This window comes from Sceloporus undulatus, chromosome 4 (genome assembly GCF_019175285.1).
Source record: "Sceloporus undulatus isolate JIND9_A2432 ecotype Alabama chromosome 4, SceUnd_v1.1, whole genome shotgun sequence".
Taxonomy (NCBI): Eukaryota; Metazoa; Chordata; class Lepidosauria; order Squamata; family Phrynosomatidae; genus Sceloporus; species Sceloporus undulatus.
Window position 1 is genome coordinate 181,540,789 of NC_056525.1, and position 18,561 is coordinate 181,559,349.

The 18,561-nt window shown below is 37.6% G+C and overlaps 1 protein-coding gene across 1 annotated transcript in view; it reads right to left on the minus strand.

Annotated features, from left to right (window-relative positions):
- ZNF407 (zinc finger protein 407) overlaps positions 1-18,561 on the minus strand; it is a 413,131-nt gene that overhangs the window by 136,539 nt on the left and 258,031 nt on the right. The window contains 2 exon segments of the mRNA XM_042463139.1: positions 4,768-4,888; positions 17,872-17,955. Coding sequence (XP_042319073.1) covers positions 4,768-4,888; positions 17,872-17,955 — 205 coding nt within the window.

Sequence of the window (18,561 nt, forward strand, 5' to 3'; positions counted from 1 at the left end):
GCGCTAATGGGGAAAAAAGCCGCGGCTCTGCCGCGGCTCAATTTAAAACAGCGCCGGAGTTTTTTCGTAACCCGAAAAAACTTTCGTAACCCGAAACAATAAATCCCTATGGGATTTATTCGTATCCCGAAAAATTCGTAACCTGGGTATTTCGTATCCCGAGGTACCACTGTACTTCCAAAATGACCCGAAGCAGTTTTATTTTGGCCTGTCTGTATGGGGCCAAAGTTTGGCTATCAATCCTGAAGAACACCAAAACCAGGACTCAGCAAATGCAAATGAGAAATCACTCAGGGTCAGGGGCTTTCCCAGCAGACAATGATCACCAATTAGCAGACACTAATCCTCTTTTTCATATTCTCCTACAATACAAGTTCTGCTCCATCTTCGGTGTTGTGTTGAGATTGCAGCAGCCCCAAGTAGTAAAAGCCCCTGCAGTACAATTGTTTTTGTTCTTCATCAACAATGACACCATACTGAACTATGTGCATCGATGGCACTACAGATGTGAATGGATAAATGCAGAGTTATGAATAATTATTTGTAAATTCTTTATTCCAACAGTAGTAGAGTTCTGGTGCTGCAAAAAACTACAATTCCCAGAATTCCATATCACTGACCCATGGCATTTAAAGTGCGGTCAAATCAGATTGTCTCTGCAATGTGGATGCAGCCATAGTGAATTCAACCTAATAAGTGATAATCTAATATGAGAAAACAAAATATACCTTTCGTATTGTAACTGTAACACAACACCTTTTTAGATATGAAAGCATTAACTCATTAAATGGTGGAGGAGAAATATCACACAGTTGAAGTCCTGGCCTGTTCTGTGTTGTGAGTGTTGAAACAATAAGGTGAAAGGAACCAATAAGGTAAAAGTAAACCATTGTTTTATTTTTTAAAATTACTTTTGTGAAATGGGTAACTATTACTTTTTACAAAATAACTAATTATGTGGATTTGGAACTATGAATGTTGTTGCTATTGTTGTTATTATTACTGGAATTATTATTGGAATTATTATTTTTAGTCCAATACACTAAAGAACCATGTTTTCTGCTTCATTTGTATAGCAGAAGATGACACTACATGCATTGTGGCATAAGACCATATACACTGCAGTATCTAAAAAAGGAGCATAAGAGTAAGCTGCATGTATCATCTGGTGATCATCATCATAGGGTAGCCTCTGTAATCATAAAAAGAAATGGAGTGTCTAGGAAATGGTTCAGAAAGCAGGTAGCAGGGAATCAGAGCCATCCTCTTTGTACAATAAATGTGGAGTGTCTATGGGATTAAAACAAGAGAAGTATATAATAAATGAAGTGGAATAGAAATATAAGGGGCAAAATAAACTCCTCTTAACACTTCTGTGACACTGAAATTATCATCTTAAGGACAGTTAACCATAACACAGTTCCAGTTTGGAAAACAATAAAGCCCTGAAGAATAATACATTTAAAAGAGGAGGAGATTTTTGTTGGAAAATACTATTTTGTAGTTCTCATATTGTTTTGTTTTGATTGGTTTTTTTAAGATTACAAGTTCTTTTACTTCCAAAGGAATACTCTGTTGTTATGTCTCTTTGTTAAAATAAAACATATTAAAACACCAAGCTAGCTACTAAATTGTGAACAAAATAAATAGTTTTGACATACAGAATAACGTCATAAAAGAAACACAGTTCTCCAAACACTACACCCTGTTTTAAGGGATAATCAAGCTTTCCAATAAGCATGCATGTTCTTTTATAATGCAGTCACCATACTGACATTTGCCTCTGGCCAAGAGAGCAGGGCATGTAAAAGAAAGCTGAGCACCTTTGAACACTGCTACTAATATGACTTTTTCTGAAAAGATTGTGTACATTGCAACACAAGTGGCATGCCTTTCCCTCCCAGTTAAATACCTTGTCAACAATTCTACCCTTTCTGGGATCTAAAATCTATGTTTGAACACAGTTCTGCTATTATCAGTTAAAAGAATATTTGATAGTGAATATTTTCCAACAGGAGTGAGAACTATGTGGCCTTGTAGATGTTGTTGAGCTAGAACTATCATGGCTAAGCTGCTTACGACTGCTGGAAGATATACTCCAACAACATCTGCAAGGCCACATAATTCTCTTTCCTGTTTTACAAAGGAACATAGTATGTAAGAATAGCAAAGCAATACCCAATACAAATGGCCTTGCATGTTTGACTGTGCTTAGAGTTGTGCTAAAGAGATTACAAAAACAGTAGGTCAGGAACGTACACTACACTACTATAGATAGGTTTCTCTGGAAAAGGATCTCTCTATTCCTGTTCAGATTTTTCAGCTGGAAGAATACAAGATGTGAGGAAGGTCTCCATTTTCACTAACCTAACTGATTCCACTCAGACATATGAGCTGAACTTCTGAAATAGATCTGAGAGCTTTGCCAGGGCAAAATGGGTAAAAGTACCTTACCATAACCTAGTCTCAATCTATCTAGGACTTTCAGCTAACCCTAAAACCAACCTGTAGAAGCAGAATAGAGGATTCTCATGATCAATCATAATACAATTCCTAAAAACTATAACAGTAGAAAAGTATTCCACTCCTACCTTCCCCCTAAAGCCATCTGTCATTGAGGCCACCAAAATATCTTAATACCTTATACCTACTGGGAAGATTTCTCTTGAATACTGTAACAGAGAGTTAGAGAACATATAAATTCCATGGAGTAATTTTTATTTTATTTTATTTGCCTTTTCTCCCTTCTGGGAGCAGCCTCGTACATTTCTGGCTAAGGGTCAAATAAAGCTTCTGAGCATAACAATATGTGGAACATATTGCCTGGATGCAATTAATATTATATAAAGAGGTAGGTATGTGTAACCTTACAATCTTTTCTAACCAAGATAAGGTACTCTTTAACTTGTCACAATGTACTAAATAGGAGAAGATTAACACACATTATTTTCTGCATCATCCAAATCACATGATAGTTCCCCTTGTGAACACGAGTGCATTTTGTGTGTTTATGTGCTTCTGATAAAGAATTATGCAGACTCAGCATTAGCTCTGCTAAACTAAGAAACAACAGGAAATACTGCAATTGCTGACATATCAAAGTATCTGAAAGATTATCTAGTTTGAAAAGAACATCTACATCCTGGTTGTGTTCTAATTACTTTGTTGCACACGCTGGAACGTATTATAAATGGGTCCTTATTTTCAAAGTATGAACATATACAAAATAAAAGGTAACCATGAACTCCCTCGGGAAGCTGTCCAAAATGAGAAAAGTAGTCTCCGCACAGTCCCTCTCCCTTACTCAGAATGCTGGTGCTGCTGAATCCACACAATGAATCCTTCTGCTCTTGATATCAGTGGCTATAATCCCTTACCAAGTCTTGTTTAATTAGTTTATTATGCATAATAAATGTAAAATATTTTATTTTCGTTTACATAATTATATTAAAAATTCATGCCATTTATTCTTAGACCTGTAGGACATCCTTCACACAAGACATATTGTTTTAGAAAGGTGAATTATAAAATTAATGCAATATGCAGGTCTGGCTGTTTTAAGCGCTTTGTCTATTAACTGGGGAATATTGTCTAAAAATCCTCAGTTCTGCTATCTATCCTGCTCTTTTTTTGTGAGAGGGGGCAGACAAAAAAAGTATAAGCAAAATAAAAACAAAAATAAATCAATGAGCAGATGGCTGCTGTAGAATTAGTAGCTTTAATACTGGGATACTGGTAACTTAAAATAAACAACTTTATGTCTTACAGTGTTGTGTCTTACAATGGCAGAATGTCACTGTGGCATACAAAACATACCCTGAAGAATTGACTCTGATTCCACTAAAGACGAATTTGGGTTTGCAATTACCATCAGATACCCGGAGTATTTGTTATTTTACAGGGGCTAGAGGACGAATACATGGTAATGTTAACAAATAACCCCAGTTATTATCAAACTCAACATGGTATAAAGACAAGATCGAGCTTTTGTGATGGAACACTTCTATGTTATCATCCTTCTGTCTACCGCCATCCAGGTTTACTTTGCCAAAAAACATTGTTGAGCCAATTTGAAGCAACACAAATGAATAAACATCAATATGAAATTAGTAACAACACACTTGGATTAACATTTCCTCTCATTTAAAAAGTCCCTTCTAACATCCATAAAAGACAAGCTGTGTTTCGGTATCTCATTTGAAAGGTAGCCAACCCATAGCTACTCCCTCCCCTTCCCTAATTAAGAAAAAAGATATCCATTTCTAGCTATGAACTATGTAGAATATTTTTCATGCAATCATTGGGGGGAAAAACTTGCAGCAAATAAACCAAGATCAGCATTGGTGAAGTGACAGGCAGGTGCTTAAATTTAAAATACTTAATGGACAATGAGGCAATGTAATTCTTTGGGGGATTTTTCTCTTTAGTGTCATGGCTGCAATTCAGCCAAGAACATTTTTCAAAACTGGAGCTCATCTGAAAATGCAATGCAGATCAGGAGTCCTACTACAGAGGATTCTCGCAGACAGCAGAGCATTTGTGAAATAAACAGCATTAACACTTCAGTGTTTCACATCAAAAAAACTTCAAACCAAGGGTTTTCTCTCCCCTCTGCCATTTGACAAATAAGGTGGTCCCTCTCCTTTGTTTCATTCTGTGCTGATGTGATGATTTTTACGCCAATATCTCTTACTAGCAAATTTGAATGGTTCTCATTGAGTTACCAAAGACCTTCTGCTAATTCTTTATCACTACCAATCCCATTACCTGTAGTCACACCAAGGACATCTGTATGGTTTTTCTCCAGTATGGACACGTTTGTGCCGTGTCAGATGGGATTGGGTGGTGGAAGCAAAGTTACATTCATCACATTTGAATGGCTTCTCTCCTGAAAGACAGAGAAAAGTATTCATTTTTACAGTCAGAAAGATGAAGGTTAGGCTTCCTAGTTATTAACCTACAATACAACAGAAGAAAACAAATGGCAATTCTAAAAGAAAATATATGAAACCTTCTGTCTTTCTAAGGTATATACAATATTTACTTTGCTTGCTACTTAAATCTTTTGAGAACTTGACTTAGATCACTAACTCCATGTGGTGACTAATCCATGTGCTGCAATGTTTGTGTATTCTCAGTTACAACCTGGATTACCCCCTTCAATGTAGTTTGTCTCAGTACTGTTCCATAGAGTGGGAGCAAATAGCATTTTTAAAAGCAGTGATGAAGCCCACCACAGGGTGGCGGTCAATCTGTGTATTATTATTATTATTATTATTATTATTATTATTATTATTATTATTATTAACCTTTATTTATGAAGCACTGTAAATTTACACAGCGCTGTACATACAATCTTTTAGTTAGACGATTCCCTGCCTTCGGGCTTACAATCTAAAAAGACAAGACACAGAAGGAGAAGGGGGTGGTGGAGGGAAAGGGTAAGAGGTCCAGCAGTTCCTCTCTACCTCCAAGGCCTGGACCAAGGGAGATGGACTGGAGGGAGGGCGAGGCTTCATAATGGATGGTTAATCATTTTCGTAGTAGTAGTTTGGAGTATATTCAAAGATATCTTGTGGAGAAGATACCCCCACATGACAGCCTTCTCTGATACACATCCATCTATCCATCCATCTATCTATCTCTATCTCTATCTCTATCTCTACACCCTGCATCTGGAAATGTCGTAAAAACTTTCAAGTCTCAAGTCAATATAATTTGGGTAGCTGGCTTGAATTTCAATCTGAACATATTCAACAGTGCCTATAACATAAATGAATACAGTATTAGTATCTAGGACTATGTGACTTGAAAGACACCTTGTGATGGTAATAAAGACACAGGTCAACCAGAAAAAACAGAAATAAGACTGAGAGCTATTTGGCTCAAAACAATTCACATATTCCTCTGGATCTTGAATTGCTCTTTAACAGCTGCATGAAATACACTTCCTGCTACAAGAAAGAAGATTTGCCAAGTTTATGCATATATTAAACAACCCAATTTGCACTTTTACAAATAATTTGCACATAGCTTCTGTTTGATAATCTGTGCTGAAGACACTATGTGAAAGTAATAGTAAAAATAACTTGTGTCACTTTGAAATTTCACTTTCATGCTTCCTCTGAGATGTGTTTAATGGGGGAAGAGAAGACAATAGTGTAAGTTCCCAAAGCAATCTACATTAGGAAATATCATATAGCATACTATAATTGTGTGTGTGTGTAGCTGTAAAAGATGCATGCTGAGAGGATGGGAGAGAGCAGAAGAGATGTAATCTTCTCAGGTTGTTGTAGCTTTTGCAGAAACAGCTGGCTTTTGGAAACAGGATGCTTCACTAGATGAGTCCTCGGCCTAATCCGGAAGGTCACCTTTATATTCATATGACCAATTCTTCCCATGCATTTTTCTCTCCTTTAAACATAGCATATTGCAATTAAGTAATTGTTTCATCAACTGTCTTCTGCATGTGATGCAACAGGATACTCCTCCTCTTTCCCCTGGCAGACCTTTGTGCCACTAAAAACTCTATTTTGGAAAGTTTCACATCAATTCTTAAATCAGAGAAACAGATCTTTTGTTGTTTGAAATGGAGAACAAAATACTGGCTCTCCTTGGAATGAAGATCATATACATAGAACATGAATAATTTACAACATTTAACTGGTTTAGAATGCCATTTAAAGATCTTTAACTGGGCTTTGCCCATATAGAGTGCAGTCCTTTATGATTTATGTATATATGTGTATGTGTGCCTTCTAGTTACCTGTTCGCTTAAAAGATTTTCATACCAGCGCTAACAGTGGGGTAAGTGCTGGTAAAACACCAGTAAAATGCAAAGTTTCCGTTAATAGGAAATGGCTGCTCCCCAAACGATTCAGGGACGCTGGAGGCGAGGGGACAATTCAGGAAGTGCATCAGGCTTTCAGACACACATGCTTCCTAAACGTTTTACTGCCGTTTTACCAGCGCTTACCCCACAGTAAGCCCTGGTATGAAAATCTTCTTAGATGACCCCATGAATTCCATAGGATTTTCTTAGGCAAGAAATCCTCAGAGATGGCTTCATCAACAGTTCCTTCATACAGCACACAGTATTCATTGGTGATTTCCTATGCATCTTGAGGAAGAACCAAAGGTGCTACTCTTATACTTAAAGCACAAAAGAAAATGGGACCTGAATACCTGCTGCCATATCTGTCTTCTTCATATTTCAGTTAATATTCAATTAAGTATAGTCTAACTATGGTGCTGGCTATTCTGTGAGTAATGTCACCTTTCCTGCCCATTGTAGGCTGTACTGTAGACTGCCTGTAAACAATACTAACTTTGTTTTTCAGATTCAAGTATTTCCCTACCTATTTTCCTAATATTACAGCTTTTTATTGCAGATTAAACCTTTTAATTTTGTGGCACACTGAATTTTATATTGCAATTATTTTTATGTCCAGTTTAAGCTACTTTGGGATTATGTTTCTTTTAAAACGCAGAGTGAATTTAAAATAAATCACAATAATGTAAAAAAATGTATCTATCGTGTGTTCAATACGTTTGATCTCTGAAGTAAGCTAATGGACCAAAATTATAACCCAAATCCACAACATAAGCAGACCTCTGATGCATGATTTCCACCCAAGATAGTATCCTTATTCCCATTAACAGTAGTGGTAATTCTGATCACATATAACAACTGATGTACATGAAAAGAAGTTACATGTGAACATAGCCACTGAGTTGTGGTGCTGGTGTTTGCATTGAAAAAACTGTTTTTTCGCACGCACACAAAGAGAAAAGAGAAACTCACTGGAACAGTGTGATCATGTTGCCAGTCCTTTGGTCAGAATTCAGAGAAAATAGGTTAGTTATCTTGCGTCCAGTAATAATTTATCATTGAAAAACTCATGTAATTAAATTCTGAATATTCCTACAAACACTAGCATTGTTGGAAGTTAATAGCAATCTTCAAACATCACATTCTCTCTTAATAAGCATTTAATGAAAACGCAGAAAGCATACTGGGTTAGTTATACTTTATATGGAGTATTTTTCTTTTTGGCTCTGGGTTGGGGGAAGGTGAAAGAAAGAGGCTATATTATACATTAAATTCAGTGCCGAGTAATGTAACTGCACATTAAAAGTCAAAGTGCAGTTCACATGAGAAATAGAAACGCAAAGTGAGCCACTCATCTGGATAAAAACACATATATTATTAAATTTTCTCTCTTTATTACGTTGACCTATAAATGCCTAGATGTGCAAGACTGAAATGAGCAAATGGAACTGATCATACAAACAGGATCTGTGTAGGTCATATAAGCCACTGTCTTCAAAAATTCATGAGATTATTTGAACAAAGGCACATACTGCTTGGTTATTTCTGTAGGTTTGTAGTAGCTGCCTCAGGACTGCCACATAGATGAAGCTTGTCTTTTCATATTCGTCAGGGCGCCACATACTTCCATGAAGGTCATACATACTCTCACAGGATTCCCACCTATGTTAATCACATAGGTCAATCTCCCTTTTCTTTTACACATACTTCTTCCTCCCCATCCCTGCTATTTCCCTACAGTACAAAGGTAGTGATTCTTTCCATATAGGAAGGGGAAAAGTACATAAACAGTAGTAATAGTAGCAGGAAGGAATTTGTGCATGAAAAGGAATAGGTTGAGTGGCAAAAGTCTTGATATCTGACCCTCATTAACTATGATTAAGATAAGAAGAACATTATGCCTGTGCTCTCCATGGTTAGCATTAATCTTGCTTCTAAAACAACTCCTAAACATGGTTAAATTCAAAAGTGGGGTGGAGCATGAACATCCTGAGAAAAGAGACTGAAGAAAGGAAAGAATGAGCAGATGGCCTAATGGCTTAGCCATAGTTAAGGGGAAATAATGCTCTCTTCTTCCATTAAGGCCAATAATCAAGCAAGAATCTTTCAATTAACAAGTGTTTTTTATTATGTTCCGACTGGAATGTTATAACGGCCTTCAAATAAGCCAAAGTATCCAGCCAGCTTTAAATCATGGTTTCATAGTCATGCTTTTTTTTTGGAAATCATTAACCAGTCCTGAGTTAAAGGAATCTATAGTGAACTGGTTTGTCTTGTTTCATGTGAAGGAAGGAGAGAAGCAGCTACACATAGGGGCACAAGGCTTATTCATATGTGGCCAGTGAAGTGAGGAGCAGCTCATCTGAAGTCACCTATTCTTTCACTTTCTAAAAGTAGACATTTTTGAGATGAAAGTGTGTTATCAATCTTATTTAATAAATAATTTACCCATTAGCTCTCAAACATTTTGGTGTAGCTGTGTGTTTTCACTGGCCACTAGCTCCTACATATTTTGACTGCTTCTCTCATATGGATGTATCTTGTACACAAACTTAAATTACTTCTTGCACAATGTCAACTCAGCTTGAATGGATCATTTACTTAATTCATTCATTTCCTTCTTCTACTGTTAGCAGCAGCAATAAATGACCACTTAGAATGGAGTTTTTGCTCCACGGAGGCTTTATGTGGAAAATCCATTACCAAACCAGAATGTGCTCTAAGTCGATCAGAAGAATACATACAGTGCCTCTAGATATCAAAACAGTTTTTAAAAACCTCAAATTTTGTGACATTCAAAGTCCACTTTTCAAAACACCTACAAGTGGCACATAGTAGGTGAGCAAATAACAAAAGGCAAGAAAAACAGCAGAGTCATAGGGGTATGTAGCAAAGAGTCCTGATGTCAGTCCTCCCCCACTGTCAAGGACCTGTCAGACAAGAAAAGCATTCTGGTGGATATCAATTCACCTGATGCCTAGATGCTACAGGGAGTGAGGAGGCTTATTAAGCTGACCAAGATTCCTAAACTGCATTTGAGGACCGGCTCTCCTGCCCTTGAATCAAGGGTCCATGACAGGTGATAAAAGTAAATCTTGGATCAAGAGATGTTTTGTGTCAACTCCCTAGACAGTTTGTATTGCAACAGGGAATTATTTAAGCCATTTAGACCACTTTTGATACCTATCCCCTTCAAACCTATCTATAATTTGCTTGGGCACTCTGTGCAAGGAAGGCTATGTCAAAAAGGTTATGTGGAAGCCAGACACAGGGAAGAAAAAAATAAAAGAGGAAAACAAGGAGGAGGAGGAGGAGGAGGAGGCATATGTCATGGCACTGCTATAAAGCTACACACCCAGACAAAAATGTTGTGGCATCTGCCTAAATACACTGAACACAATGGAAGGTGTACTGTGCTGGTCCTTGCAAAGAAAATAGTAGACCTAGGTAATTTTTCTGTGAAAGAATCATCTCTGATTGTTTGTGCCATAGAGGCGGATAAATGCCAGAAAGATAGATCCCTCTGTCTTTGAGATACTGTCCTATATAGTATAAAGTTAATAGCAAAGTAATAACGAGCCTCCAGTCCTGACATAAAACATAAACTTAGGCTGGCTCGATGCAGGCTCCATGATCTATAACCTGTAAATTCCTGTATTCAGAGCAGGGGAAGTTCCACTAGGGTGGCACAAATGCCAACCTGAAATGGCAGCAGTGGCTACAACTTACTCCCTAAAATGAGCTGTTTTAACAGAAAGTATTGTAAGATTTCCAAACTTAGAGTCCACAATTATTTTCATATTTATTCTAAACTAAGACTTTGTAAGTAAATGAATTAGGGGGAAAGAAAGGATGGGATTTGAATGAGAGAAAAATGGATTAAATTCCCAACTGTCATAAGGACCTACAGTGTGGCCATGGCAACAGGACATTTATAAAATGGATAACAGGTTTCTCAGCATCAGGTCATTTGTAAAATGGAGAACAACACTGAAAAGGATAAATAAGTGTTATCCTTTGTTGTGATGATAGATTTAATATTATAGAAAATGCTATCTGATGACAACAATGAATAGAAGCAGCAGCAGTAGCAGATAAGAAATGAAATAGCCCAATATCCCTCAGATTCTTTAACAAAAGAATTAAGAAAATTTGCTTCCCCAAATTTAGCTCATTAACACAAAAAAGTTGTAATTGTGAATGTATATGAATAATATATGGTTGCTGTTGTTTTTTAAAAAAAATTAATTAGTTGAGCCAAGTCCAAGTTGACTCATTTATTGCTGAGTTGGGCCCAAATCAAATCACTGAAGTGACTTGAGTCTAAATTGAGTCTGAGTCAATCGACTTGAATCTACGTCACTGGTGCTTCCTGTAGGTTTTTTTTAATTAAAATTTTATTAATACATTCTAAAACAAAACATGAAATGAACAGTACACCAAATCAACAATAAATACAGGTAATAACCCAGGTAAGGCTCTGAAAGTTATAGATAGAAGGTGTGTTCAGGGACATCTTTCCATAAAAACTTATTGTGAAAATACCTTTGCCTTACATTACTGAACTAAGAAGGTCATCTAACTTCATCCTGTTGCACTGAGGCAAGAATCTTTCAAAATAAATGAATACTGTACTTGTCTACTTTGCTCTCTGGACCAAAGAGTGGGTCAAACTGGCAATAGGTCTGTCCACAGGCTGCATACAGTGCAACTGACACATGCATGTCCATAGCAAATGATGGGACATGTGGTACAGAAACCACTTTCTAGACAGAAATCATATTCATGCTGAAAACTTATCTTTAATGAAACATTTCTTAAGAGGAGAAGAGGCATAAAATGGCAAAATATTTGTTACATTATTGCCTACGTTGGAAGTGCTTTTGCTGTTGTTGTGTGCCTCCAAGTAGTTTCCAACTTATGGCATCTTTAAGGTGAACTTATCGTTGGGTTTTCTGAGGGAGTGTGACTTATCCAAGGTTACCCAGTGGGTTTCCATGGTTGAGTGGGGATTTGAACTCTGGTTTCCAGAGTCCTAGTCCAATGTTCAAACCACTACCCCCTGCTGGCTCCTTATCTGAAATACTAACACTATTGAAAAAGTTCCCAATACGTTCTAGAACATGGACAAACTGGAAATGGATGTTTTAAAATAGCAATGAAATCTGCTTTCAGAGATACTGAAAAAGACTGAAAATATTGGGGAAGGGATGCATGATTTCATGCTCAGAAACAAGAAGGTAAATGTAAAACATACTTACATTCATTATGCTTTCAAATATTATGATTTCTATATCTCGTGGTTTGAAAGGGCTTTCCCATAATTTGAACAACTTAGGTTAATAATACAATGGCTTTTTGTCACCCCAGCTAACTGAAAAACTTTATCACATTTCACAGCCTGCCAAGAAACTGACCTTTATCTGCCAGTACATACATTTTTAACATTTCATAGCTGAAGCCCAAGTAGAAGCATTTATCTCAGTCAGCCAATGATCATCTAGAAAACCTCCTAAGAACTGCCACTTCCAATTTCACAATGGAGATTGAAGAAAAAGCATCACAACAGAGGTTCATGCAAATTTTATTCAAATTATGCTGATTATGTATTGGCAAGCTATGCAAATTAGCCATGGCATTCCAGTTCCAATTTCCTGCACCATAGAGAATGTTATGCAGAAAAATGGTTTTACACTCTTAGCATCTGAAACATGGTATGAATGAGGTCTGGCTCAAACATGCATATTTATTAGGCTTTAATATGAACAAATGATTTATGTATTGTAGGATTTCTCCCTGCCCCCTACATTTGAGCAAGGTATGAGGAACTAGTACTTGTCATAGGCACCACTATACCTTCCTTTTGTGGGCAATTTTTCACCAGGGGGCAGAAGGGAGTACCTACTGCTCTTTAAACTTCTCTCAGCCTTTGACTTCTTTCAATTTGGGTAGAGTAACGAGTAACACTCCAAGTGACTTGGGTCAATCCAATTTTTCCCCCTTTCCTCTATCTTGGGAAAATATGTTCCTTGTGGACAAACAGCTAAAAAAACCAGTGACAATTAACAGAGGGGTATATAAAGGAAATTTGCATAAAACCATAAAGCTGGAAGGGATCAGAAGGACCAAACCCTTGCTATGCAGTAATACACAATTAAAATATCCCTGAAAGATGTCCGTCCAATCTGTTTAAATATGTCCAAAGAATGAGGGTTCACCACCCTACAAAGCTATCCCATTGTTGACCAGCTCATACAATAAAGAAATTCTTCCTAATGTTTACGGGAAATCTTTCATCTTGTAATTTGAAGCCATTGGATTGTGCTCTAGTCTCTGGAACTGCAGAAAGCAAGCTCTTTCCATCTTCTGCATGTCATCCCTTCAGGTTTTGAAAAATGGCTTTCATGTCACCATGAAATCATGTCTTCTCTAAGGAGATTATCACACGGGGACAGGATAGGGAAGGGATCACTCCCCCATCTTTATCCCATCCGCGAATGACAGCTGGTGTGGAGGCTTTCATACCAGCAGTGCCGATCCTGTCATTAAAGTGGCATTGTGATAATGGGAAATTCCGCTAATACAAAATGCTGGCCAATGTCGCTTTAATGACAGGTTAATGATGGGTTATTGACAAGATTGGCATGACTTCATGTGACAACTTTTGGTGCCATTGCTGTCATTCTCTCTTCCCAGACAAGATACGCACAAACAACATGTGAAAGTCCTTCCTGCAATCGAGCACGAAGGGTGGGACAATGATGAGAGAGGGACAGGACACCCCTCATGTGATAATTTCCTAAACTAAATTTATCAGATCCCTAAATGGTTTCAAACAGAACTTTGTTTGGTCACCATCTTCTGGACATTTTCCAGCTTGTCAATATCTTTTTTCAACTGTGGTGCCCAGAAATGGGCAAAATATGATCTGGACACTATATTCCTATAGTGTCCTGGTGGCACAGTGGTTAAATGTCTGTACCACAGCCACTCATTCACAAACCAAAAATTGTGAATTCAATACCAGCCAGGAGCTCAGAGTTGACTCAGCCTTGCTGAGTCGCTAAAATGAGTACCCAGTTTGTTGAGGGCAATTAGTTTACACTTTGTAAACTGCTTAGGGAGTGCTTAAGTGCACTGATAAGTGGTATAGAAATGTACTTGCTATTGCTATTGCTATATTGATACAGTATATAATTTCTTTCTGGCTGCTGCACCACACTGATGACCCATGTTTAACTTGTACTCTACTAAGATCACTAGGTCATTTTTCTTGTATGCCTTCAGTCCAGTTGACCTCTGTCCTATATTTCTGCATCTCATTTTTCCTGCCTAGATATAGTACCTTAAATTTCTGCTGAAATTCATTCTGTTCATTTGAGCCCAGTTCTTCAATCTGTTAAGGTCATTTTAAATCCTGAGACTGTCCTCTGGGGTATTAGCAACCCCTCCTAATTTGGTGTAATCTGAAAAGGTAGCAAAATATGCCTTGGCTTCTCTGGGTTCAGCATAGGCACATTTGGAACCAACAACCAGCCAGAGAAAACAACTCTTTACATAATATTTTACATATATGTCCTAATCCTATTCATACAAATGTTGATGATCTGGTCCAAGGTTACTCATGACGGGGAAGCTCAGATCCCTGCCTCAACCATTGCTTCTCCTAAAATAAAACAAGGGCACTTTGCAGGGTTATTTTACATAATGAAGAAAGGATAACAGCAGTGTACCATTATCACATTATGTATGACAGGTATGTGATAGCTATGACAGATTGGAAGAAGTTTCATAACATCTCAAAGCATAAAGTAGCCCTGTTTCACAATTCATTTTTATGTACTCTAGGCATAAATTGTATTAGATGATCAAAGGCTTGAGCAGCATGCTCAGCTCATGTATGATCAGCTCAGTATGGAAGGAGTAATGTAGCTTTTTTGTGTGTAGGATTTCCAGCATAGAAATCTATGAGTGTAGCATTTCCAGTAGCAATCCAGAATAGGGTAGTGGTTTGAGGTTGTACTACAACTCTGGAGATCAGGGTTCAATTTCATGCTTCACCATGAAAATCCACTTGGTGACATTGGGTCAGTCATAGACTCTCAGCCCCAGAAAACCCTGTGATAGGTTCAGCTTAGGCTTGTCGTAAATAAGAAATGATTTGAAAATAAACTATGACAACAGCATTTCCAACAAAGGAATCCTATTTAATCCAAAATCTTGTTTGAATGCAGGAAACCCTATTCATATAGAAGTGGGCCCAAGAGTAATAAGGGATGAGGGATGGTGAGCACAGCACTGCTGAAGAATCAGGAATGCTCTTTGCAAAGCAGGGAAAGGCCTTAGTTTTTAGGGTAGAGAAAGAAGGCATCAATTCTCCCACCTTCTCTCCTGGAAGTCATCTTTACCTCCATCCCTGAAGAGAACCATAACAAACAATAGTCCAGACTGAGCTGTCAAAAACCCCAAACTTCTCTTGCACTCAGCTCTTAGTCTGGGAGTACTGCTGCAATACAGGGTTCCTCTTACAGTAAGTGCTATTCTTCCTGCCTAGAAATTAATCTGCAACACAAAAAGGCCTGAACTTTTTCATGCCTTTCTAGTGCTGCCCTGCTGCTTGCCAACAGGCACAGCAAGCTAGAATCAAGCTAAACAAAGTCAACCAAGAGGGGTGCTTTTTTTTACTGTAGAGAATATGATTATTCATTTAATTGCTCATTTAGCATATTTCCACCTTTCTGTCTGACATCACAGTGGCTGACAATCAGTGAAAATTAATACAAAATAATTAACAAATTTGTCTTAGAAAAGTGGTGGTGGCTTACAAAGACTCTAGATCAGTGGTTCCCAACCTACCCCTTGGGGGTCGAAAGACTGTTTCACGGGGTCGCCTAAGACCATCAGAAAACACATATTTGCATGTGGCAATGAAAATAATTTTATGGTTGGGGGTCACGACAACATGAAGAACTGTATTGAAGGGTCGCAGCATTAGGAAGATTGAGAACCACTGCTCTAGATAGTGGTAATGATGATGGGAAATGTACTTTCTTCAGGCCTAAATAAAGAAATGGTAAACATGTGGTATTTCAGAAGTTTTCAAGTTCACCACTGCCTATAGTGACTAGGACTGGTAAGAGTTTCATATGTTGCTTCATCCTGCTTCAATGTAAAAAAACGTCTACACTTTCTTCCTTGGCAGAGGTAGCCTAAGGACTCGCTACAAGGGATATGTGTCTTATCAAGCACAGAGAATGCAATATTTACAGTGCACTCTCCCCTAATGCGGGGATCCATTCCATATCCCTCCGCATAAGGGGAATTCCATGTGTGCTGGAGCCCTATTAGAAGTAATAGGGCTTGTGCCCATGGCACATGGCAGCACAGTGATTACTTCTTCCAGGGCATGTGATGGGTTTTTCTGGTGCGTCTTTCAGTGTATGCTGAAAGCTGCGTATGGCATGCCCGTGTAAAATGCGGGCGCGCTGTACATACAGATCTTGACACTTCACCTAGCAGAATGTAGGGATCATTGTAGTCGACATATTGAGCTTAGCACACCCAGAGCTAAGTTCAACATTTGCTCATTTTACATTGACAGACTATGACCACACACTATACATTTTCTACTATACCATGTGATAGGACCTTATCACACGGAGCCTTACTGTGGGTAAAACATTCCTGAACTGTTTCCGAAGCGCAAAAATGTGATTGTCCGTCGCACTTCTCAAATGTCATTGAGGCATCCCGCTTTTCTTCCATCGTTAAAACGTTCACGGATAAGCCATTTTTTAAATAACGGAATATCCCATTATTAAAAAAACCTGCTTCTCCGCAAATGCTTTGACAACAGAAGAAAAGCTGGATGCCTCAATGACGTTTGAGAAGCATGATGGACAATCACATCTTCGTGCTTCTGAAACAGTTCAGGAACGTTTTACCCACAGTAAGTGTCTCTATGTGATAAGGTCCTTAGTTTCTTATGGTTATTACAGTTAGATTTAACATCAGTGTATGCTTGGCCCAATGTTCACAGCATAGTTTTAGTTTAATTTCTTTGTAGAATTTTACTCTATAAATTCCAAATGTAGTTTCACAAACTGTATACTTATAAAATGAAAACAGGTTTTGACTATACATATTTATGGCAGCAGTTTCTTAATTGTTAGTTCCCTTTCACAATCTTTGAAAATCTACTAAAATGCATGGTTGCCTAATCATTCATTTTAGTTGAACACAGTTCCTAAGAGAAGCATGGCACTGGTATTTTTTTAAGTTATTTTTTTAAAATAAAAGTTGCTTAACAAGGTCCAGGATCATGAAGCAGTAATGGGTGCAATGTGAAAGACAGACAGCTGTGTTTAATGGCCATTGGCAACAACCCTGACCTTTTTCAGAAAGACATAATGGACATACCATTAAAATTGCAATAAAATCTAAAATTCAGGTAAAATATAGCCACAAATGTTTAATATATTTCCATTTTTATTTCCAAACACCAAATTTAGTTTGCAATCCAATACGCATTTACCTGGAAAGAACTGTCAAATACTTCACTCGATCTTGCTTTTGAGTAGAAAAGCATGGGTTGGCATGGATTAAAGGCAAATAATATCAAGTTTGCAAAAAACATGCCTTAAAATAATATCTCATTTTAAAAGGATTTTGTACTTATTAGCCCTTTAATGTGCACTTTGCTATTTCCTATACAGATTCGTGTAGTATCTTAACACAATATGTAGTTTGGCTAGGCCTTGAAAATAAACCTCAAATACTTATTAATTTGCAGAGAGACACCTGCCATTCAGTGTTTATTCTTAAGGGAAAAACAGTACAGTTAGGTTCAAAAGTAAAAGCATCTGAGACAAATCCCAGACATACTGATTTTTAAAGGCAACTCCCTCCCCCCAAACAAACAGCAAACAGATATACTCTCTGGACTGCACTGTGCTATACAATTTCTCTTGCTTCCCAGCCTTCATGACAGCCCTTTGCTGTAGAGAAAATACCAAAGGGTAAAAAACAGCTTAACTGACCTGTGTGCTGCCTTCGATGCTTGGTGAGGGCATGACGTGTCCCGCCAGCAAAGCCACAAAGGTCACATAGGAATGACTTCTCGCCTGTTGCAACAATAAACAGATGAGGGACTGCGGAGGTCACAGATCATTAAAACATATCTATCAAGGCTTTCAGGGTTACTAATTCCTCCAATCAAATGTTTCCATGTAAATATGTCAAATGGGAATGAAATTACCACTGCGGTTTATTGACTGTGATAAAATCTGAAAAGCACCACTGAACATAATTACATACTTGTCAGACCCATAAAAATTAGCTTTATTATCAATGGAATGGTTTTGTACAACTTCATTTCTGTTAGATGTCTTCCAGATGGGGCTGCTTTATGCACTTGAACAGTTTTTATGCATATCCTGATTTTTTACAATTCCCATACATCTGGCCTTTCTGTGCTGAGGAAAGGCTGCCTGGAAAAGTTAATATACAGTATATATATGGTTCTGCTTAAATAAAAATATATTGGAATCACCAATAAAATAAAGATGTTGAGCACATTTTAACTGACTTGATCACAGTCCTCCTCAAGAACCTCCCAGTAAATTATAGATTTAAATTATTTTCCAGAAAAGAAAATAAACAATATGAAAAACCTATGTTTTTCTGTACCAATGGCAGCTTGATGCCGTTTATGTTTCTGAAACTTTAAT